Source organism: Tupaia chinensis, unplaced genomic scaffold, assembly GCF_000334495.1.
Source record: "Tupaia chinensis unplaced genomic scaffold, TupChi_1.0 Scaffold000688_1, whole genome shotgun sequence".
NCBI classification, from domain to species: Eukaryota; Metazoa; Chordata; class Mammalia; order Scandentia; family Tupaiidae; genus Tupaia; species Tupaia belangeri.
This window is the reverse complement of record NW_006160211.1, coordinates 5,362,115-5,370,366: the sequence shown is the minus strand read 5'-3', so window position 1 is coordinate 5,370,366 and position 8,252 is coordinate 5,362,115. Positions and strand designations below refer to the sequence as shown.

Sequence of the window (8,252 nt, the reverse complement as noted above, 5' to 3'; positions counted from 1 at the left end):
CTGTTAAATGCTTATGCTTTTTTTTTTTTTTAAATGGTATAGCCATAGACATTTCTATATGAAATTGGAGCAGTGTTTGAAATGACTTTAATAGATGGTGTGAGATTATTCTCAGGTTGTGACTTACTGTGAGGTATATGGGTGGTAGAATCTTTAGTATGGACTTTCCTGCCATATCTAGTTTTATCTGTGGTTATGTGTTTTCTGGAATGAACGAATGGAGTCTTTCAGCTGATGCTTTTTCTGAGCCTTTAGGTGGACAGCTCTGTTCTTGGCTCTGGAATCTTGCAGTAGTGCTGTCCTTTGGACTCACACTGTGCCAGAATGTTGTAGCTAGCAATCTATATACAGATGTCTACAGAATTACTTCTAGTATACGTCCACTCTCAGTTTCTCCAACAGGCCTGTCTTACACTCATTTCTGAGCTAGAATGGGCTCCATTGTATTTAGGGATTTTATACGTATTTTTGATTTTAAGAAGTTTCTTCTTTAGTCTGTATGTTTTATTTTGCCTAATTGGTCAGAAACTGAAAGTTTGTAAGAAACCAGTGGACTACAGTAATCATCAAGAAATTAACTACAGTAATTGTCCTTAAAAATTGCTTTAATAAAGATGAGACTTTGCGTAAATTTCAGTTGTGTAAAAGCAATACACTGGCATGCCAGAGGGATTTTATTTGGAAAAGCATTTATAAATTAGTTTGCTACTCTTATCATTGTTTCCAGGATAAATGTGAATAACAGAATCAATTTCTAGTTTGTCTCTAGAGAATTGTTACAGTGAAACATGATGTAGGTACAATTAAAACAATAACTTACTGTTTCTCTGCTTACTAAACAAAACATAAGAAAATTAATCTGTCTTCTTTGAAAGTAATATCTTTTGGGAAGTCATACATGCTCATTCTAAAACATCTTCGCTTTAGTAGTTGAAACTAATTGTTAATGACAAATTACAATTTTGTAATGTAATTTTGACAGCTGTTTATTAAAAGTATGTTATTCTCCTTGGCTTTTTTTTATTTCAAATAACCAAATGATAATGAAGGCAATAATAATAGCTGAAATCAAATGAGGAAATTTTCTAGGTGCCAGACTCTGTGTCAAGCACTTTCCCTGGACTTTTTTTCATTCATTTCTCATGACTGTCTAAGACGTAGGTATGTTGTTATTCCCATGAATATGAGAATCAAGTGAGGCTTCTGTGAAGTTGTCATTTTGTCCAAGTTTAGCTAAAGTAGAGCCAGAATTTGAACCCATACAGCCTTATTTTTGAAGTTCATGTGCTTGTATTTTCCTACTTTACTATAAATTTGAGGACTAGTTTCATTTTCACATAGAATTCATGATTTTTGGCTTTTCTTAATGGGAAGATAATCTCATGGAGAAAGGACATGTGGTCAGAACGTCCCAAGGCTGCAGTCCATTGGAAGGCTGTTTTACTAGCAGCACAAGGTACATTCGGGATAGGGTGCCAAGACTTGGCAGAATAGCAAGGCATCTGACAGTTTTCCCTATTTAAATTTGTTTTGACAGTTCTGCCAAGTATGGGGGAAGACAGATACTATTTTTTAAAATTGTGAGCTCTAACAACAGAATATCACGTTTTGCATGTTTAAGTACTATCATTTTGGCCATATCTGCATGAGGTATTTTTTCCCTGGGTACTTGTTTTTGTGTAAACCTTGGTGTCGAAAAGGAATAGTATTTGTGCCACTTATGAGAAAATTTTATCATTAAAAAATTATTAGAGAGGACTGGTTTTTGTGAGAGATACATAATAAATATTTTTGGACTTATTTTGAGGAGAAGGTTGGGAATGTGACATTTCATATAGAACTGAATAGAGTTGCAGATTATTAACATTCTTATTAGAGGATATTGTTGATATTGTTTAAGAGTGGAGTTGGGAGGTATTATGCTTTCAAAATTATTTTCTCCCTGTACCTCAGTCTGTAAGTAAAGGATGAAAACTTGCATGATAATTCATTTATTAGTTACCAGTTGGCTTTTGAGGGCTAAAATAGGTTTATTATATTTTAAAGGAAAATCAAGTTAGTTAAAATGGTATTATAAGAATAGCTCTAGAGGAACTAATAAAATGGATATTTTTCTTAGTTTGAGCTTGTAGTCATTGAGTTTCAACAATATCCTGTGACTATTTTCTTGTTTAGAGAATGTTGATCTTACATTTATGCTGGCTTAATGGTTTACATTATTTACAGGTTTATATTCAGAGTTTATCTTATGTTGTTTATTGTATTGCTTCAATTTGTAGAAAACATATGGTTAGTGGTATAGATTAGTCGGCCTTACTAGGATTTTATTTAAAATAGTGTTCATTAAAAAGCTCTCACTACAGCTTTAAATCAGAAAAACTAATTTGGGAAAATGGGCTTCAATATGTAGTATAATTATATTATTTCTACCACCATTGTTTCCCCTCAGGAACTATCTGATGAGGTTGAGGATTCTTAAAATTTAATTTGGTATGAAGTAAACATTTGAGAAATTGGCTTTGGAGCTGCTGTGGTTTATAGGAGATTCTTTGGTTGAAAATAGTAATGAAAGATTTCCATATGTTTATTAAAGTCATTAGACTGAAATCTTTAGGATAAGAAAGATAATTTTAAATAAAGTATCAACTCTTGGTCATTTTATTAAAAAAAGTCGCTTGTTTTAATTTTTCCTCAATACTGCAAATGATCAAAGGTTTATTTATTTTTTGAGTTCTGCACTTGTATTAGTCTTCTGTCACATCTGTAGTGTTTTGTTGGCAAGAAGGTGTAAAGAAATGGAAAGGCCATATAGGGAGAATTTAGGAATAGGAAAATTTGAATTAATGGTTAAAAACTCAGTCTTTTCCCTCCTACGTTGCAGAAAGCACTTTGTTTTGCATTTGTGCTCACTAGTGTTCTTCCCTCTGTGCCAAGATTATTGGCTGACTTTCCATTAAAAAATTCCTTTTGTGGTAATGTGATGTGGTTTGCTAAATATTGTATATGTAGCATTCCTGATTTCTGTTAAAGGCCTAAGACCACTAATGTCTAATGTTCTAAAGGGGAATTTTGTTTTCATGGATTTTAAAATACTGTGTTGCATGTGATCAGATACCTCATTTTTGTATTTTTATCATTGTTGAATGGTAGAAAGAAAAGGTATTCCAATTCATTAACAAATAATTGAACAAATCTGGATGGTAATTTTTGTATAATAGAACTTGTTGCTCTGAGAATTTGAGTTTTAAATTTTAAGTCATTTCATACTCTTTTAGTACAAGTTATAGTCTCTGGTCAGTTTGCTTATAATCCTTCTAGTTAAAAGTTAAATATGAAAATATAACTCAGTATCTTTTCATTTCATTTCTGATTTTAAGAAAACACTGATTTTTCATTATGGAAACTTGGTAGACACCTGCTTTTCAGATTAGCAGTTGACGTAATGCCAAGGCATTTTGATAATGAGTTTGTGTTTTTCTTCCAGCTTGTACTTCCAGAGTACCTCATCCATGCTTTCTTCTGTGTCATGTTTCTTTGTGCAGCAGAGTGGCTTACCCTGGGTCTCAATATGCCCCTGTTGGCATACCATATTTGGAGGTAATACTTAGATATATTTTTAATATCTCTTCTATTTAAATGTTTATTATTATTTATTAAATTTTATTCATCACCGTTATTATTATTATTTTTAATTTGACCAGAGAGAGAATGAGAGAGGGAAAGTGGGAAAGCAAGCTGCCAGGTCCAGGGTTCAAACCACAGTTAGCCATGTGGGAGTCGTAGTGCCTCAATCACCATATCACCTGCTGGCACCATCTTCTAATTAAATTTTAATAATACTGTGGCTGTTATGGTTATCTTTTATGCCAGTCTCTTAAAAAACATTGAAAATTCATTGGTCTTAATTTTAAAAAAATCAAGTATATGAACAAATGACTATTTGAATTCCACTTATGGAGCTTACTTAATTTTTAAAGCTGTAACTTACATGTAGTAATGTGCATAGATCTGAAGCATGTGCCTTTACTCCTGTGAAATCATCTCCCAGGTCAAGTTATGTAAGTTTCTACTCAAGATATATGATAGTTACAACCTCCAGGTGATTCTCTTTTGGCTTATACCAGCCAGTTGCCCCATACCTCCCAAGGCCCCTGACCTCTGTCAGCTTAGATTAATTTTGCCTGTTTTGCGACTTCATATAAATGATAGACACATACTGTGTCTAACTTCTTTCTCCAGGTTTATTTTATAACTTTAATGAAATTGGTTATTTATAAAAGAGAATCATATTTTATAACTTCTAATAGTTATATGTCTTATATATTAGAATTAGATTTTTTTGTTTTATAAGTGTGTCAAGATCTCATTTCTGTTTGTTATAGGAAATACATAGTGAAGAAGTATATAGGAGTAAAGTGGTTTCATTGCTTTAACCAGTTCTGAAATGGTTCGGAAAAAGTTTGCCCATATTTAGAAATAGAACAAGGAAGAAGGATAAAGCAAGTGTGGCAAATCTGAGCATTTAGAATAGCAAAGATTGTCCTTAGATCTTGCATAAGTAAAAAACTAAGTCAAATAAGAAGTTAAAAGAAGAAGTTTTATAGGTATTTCTGTTTTTCTTGGATTTCTGAAAATGCAGAAACCAGATGAGACTTGTTTTAACTGTTTCATTCTGCACATTTAGGGACTCTAGTTTTAAAATTGAGATAATATAAAGGAAGAAATTCTACCTGTAAGTAAAAGTATGCTTCCCCTTATAAACCAACTCTCTTTGTAATACATGTTTGAGAAGAAAAACCCTCTTTTGCATCCTGAAGGTTTGCTGCCCATTCCAGGTGGCTAATAGACTGTGTTTATTCTAGGTATATGAGTAGACCAGTGATGAGTGGACCAGGACTGTACGACCCTACAACCATCATGAATGCAGATATTCTAGCATATTGTCAGAAAGAAGGATGGTGCAAATTAGCTTTTTATCTTCTAGCATTTTTTTACTACCTATATGGGTAAGTTTAAAAAATAAAATGGCAGGCATGATGGTCTTGACACATTACAATCCACCTGAGGAATAAGGTTTTGAATGTCGATAACTGTTTGTGGCATAGTACACACTAGCAAATTCACACACATTTAGTGTGACATACCTGACCCTTGTCAAGGCAGCATACTGGTGTGTAGTCAGAGAGAAAAAGTTAGGCCAGGGATGCTGCTTCCTAAGTTTTCAGACACTTCAGTTAGTAAAGGACAGCCCTCATGCTCCATGGCCAAGTGATGGCATTGATAGGATAAGGCTGTGGGAGTTTGCCAAAAGAGTTTCTCTCTAGAACTGAATTTTTTCCTTGTCAGTCTTCATAAACTGTATGCTCTGCTCTTAATTTTGTGGTTTGCTTGATCCAAATGGAATGAATGAAAGAAATAGTTCTTTCTCACAGGATTGTACAGTTACCAATTTTTCTCCTTGGATAGGGTGGTGGATTCATCGTTGTTTGTCTAGGTCAGTGTTCTCCACTTCCACACCGTTGACATCTGGGCTAGATGAGTCTTTTTTTCTGGAAGGCTGTCCTGTACTTCGTAGGATATTAATCAGCACCACTTGCCTTTACCCACCAGATGCCAGTGGCACTCTCTTCCCTCAGTTTTGACAACCAAAAATGTCTCAGGACATTGCAACATGCCCCATATGGGACAGCATTATCCTGAGAGCCACTGCTCTAGGAGTACTGCAGATGTGCCAAAATGCTTGTGAAAAGTAGAAAATGGACACTGTGAAGTGTGGAATTATAATTTTTATTATATAAATATATTTTTAAAGTCTTTTGTTGATATATATGCAGCTAGAAAGGACTTTCCATCTGATTTTTAAGTTATAAAAAAATGAGCTGTAAAAGAGTAAATCATTAAAATAATTAAGCTTTCATTCTCTCTCCTTGCTACTTGAATGCTTGCTAAGTATATGATAGGTTTATGTTGATATTGACCTTTAATCATAAAAGATATAAAATAGAAGATTCTATTAAGAATGAAATTTAAGAAAAAAGGTATTTTTATGTTTTTAGAGAGTGTATCTGAAAATGCATATCCTTTAGTGCATGTACAGATGATGCTCATATAGGAAACAGTGAATGGGCTCTGAGAAGTGAAATTTCATGCGTTGTTCCAATATCCTGTTAATTTTTAGTTTCTATAACAAATGTTTGGAACACAGTTAGCACTTAAAACATTTCTTAAAAGAAAGGAAAGAAATGATTAGATAATAAAGTTGGAAATGTGTAGTTGTGAGAAAATGTTCACAAAGATATGATGGGCACTAGGATATTCTTTTTTTTTTAATTTAGAAATTCTATGTATGTATGTATTTTTAATTGCCAGAGGGCAAGTGTGCTCAACAGAAAGAATGGGAGGGGGAAAGGGAGAAAGCACCCCCAATGGGGCATTGTCACACCACAAACACTTCTTCATCCCCCTATCCTGTCAGGATTTTAGGCATGCATGCACATGTGCCCGGTGTGTTTTTCAAGCTCCTCATGTCAGCATTTGAACCATGGTCAGCCATGCGGGAACCTTACTCTCTTAACATATAGGCCATTGGGCTGGCCCTAGTTCTATTTTAGAATTGTCTATCAAATTGGCTCATCTTCTTTAGGTTTCCATTTAGAAATACATGCTTTTGAACTAGCTTCTATACACTATTTATGTAGAATTACCCTTTATGGTTCTTAATCCTAAATCAAATGCTTGTTGCCTTTTATTTTGCTGGTTTGTCTCCTTTTCTTTTTTAACTCTGTTATTACTGCCTAGAGCCTTTCTCTCATGAGAAGATGTCTTAATTGATCATTCCCATCTATAAAATGTGAATAACAACAACACCTGTCTCATAGGACTGATTGGAGAATTAAGTGAGATAGTGTAGATAGAAGACTTAACAGAGGTCCTGGCATAAAGTGAGCCCACCAGAGATGCTAATGCTAACTCCTGTCATTAGATACAAGTCCAGAGCAGTGTTGTGTTTTGGAAGACTTCTCTATGCTCTGAATCTCCAGTAAGCTTTCAGATGTGTTGCTCTGCTTGCTAAAATTAGAAAGGAAATAGGGAACACTACAGCACATGCCCAGAGCCATGTCCTACACTAGGCAAAAGAACATGAATATAAATTAAAATCATACTGTGAACTTATTAGTCTTTTCATTTTCTGTAATGGTATGATATACCATATATAAGTTGTTATATAAAGCAGACTCAACTCTTTCATGCTTTTAGTTTTTATAACTGGGAATGTTTGAACTAATGACTTCTTTTCTTCTTTTCAGCATGATCTATGTTTTGGTGAGCTCTTAGAACAACATATAGAAGAATTGGTCCAGTTAAGTGCATGCAAAAAGCCACCAAATGAAGGGATTCTATCTGGCAAGATACTGTTTCCAAGAGTAGCCTATGGAATCTGATCAGTTACTTTAAAAAATGACTCCTTATTTTTTAAATGTTTCCACATTTTTTGCTTGTGGAAAGACTGTTTTCATATGTTATACTTGGATAAAGAATTTAAATGGAATTACGTATAAATTAATATAAAATGATTACCTCTGGTGTTGACAGGTTTGAACTTGCACTCCTTAAGGAACAGCCATAATCCCTGCTTGCCCTCCTAAAGAACCAGCCATAATCCCTGAATGATTGCATTAATTACTGACTGTCCTTAGTCCATTGGAAGCTTTCGTTGATAGGACTTGTAGGGCACATTTTGGTTTTATTGAGATGCTGTCTAATTATAAATTAGCTGTAGATTTCAGGTGCTTCTGATGAACTGAAGTGTATATCCGACTTGTGGAAAACTTCATGGGTTTCCTCATCTATCATGTAGATGATTATATATGGATACATTTACAAAAATAAGAGTGGGATTTGTTCCCTTTAACTTGAATATAATCTCTGTATATTGCATGAATGAGAGATTTCCCATATTTCCATCAGAGTAATATACTTGCTTTAATTCTTAAGCATAAGTGAACATGATATAAAAATATATGCTGAATTACTTGTGAAGAATGCATTTAAAGCTATTTTAAATGTGTTTTTATTTGTAAGACATTACTTATTAAGAAATTGGGTATTATGCTTACTGTTTAATCTGATGGTAAAGGTATTCTTAAGAATTTGCAAGTACTTAAGATTTTCAAAACTAAATGAGAAAATTGTGTAACCATCCTGCTGTTCCTTTAGTGCAATACAATAAAACTCTGAAATTAAGACTTATT

The 8,252-nt window shown here is 33.8% G+C and overlaps 1 protein-coding gene across 2 annotated transcripts in view; it reads left to right on the top strand.

The window, feature by feature from the left end:
* Positions 1–7,484, top strand: part of CNIH1 (cornichon family member 1) — a 12,480-nt gene extending 4,996 nt beyond the window's left edge. For both annotated transcript variants that reach the window (XM_027776626.1, XM_006160557.3), the window contains 3 exons: positions 3,485–3,597; positions 4,863–5,006; positions 7,308–7,484. In XM_027776626.1, the coding sequence (XP_027632427.1) occupies positions 3,485–3,597; positions 4,863–5,006; positions 7,308–7,335 (285 nt within the window). In that variant the 3' untranslated portion in view covers positions 7,336–7,484. The remainder of the gene's footprint in view (positions 1–3,484; positions 3,598–4,862; positions 5,007–7,307) is intronic.
* The last annotated feature ends 768 nt before the right edge of the window (positions 7,485–8,252 follow it).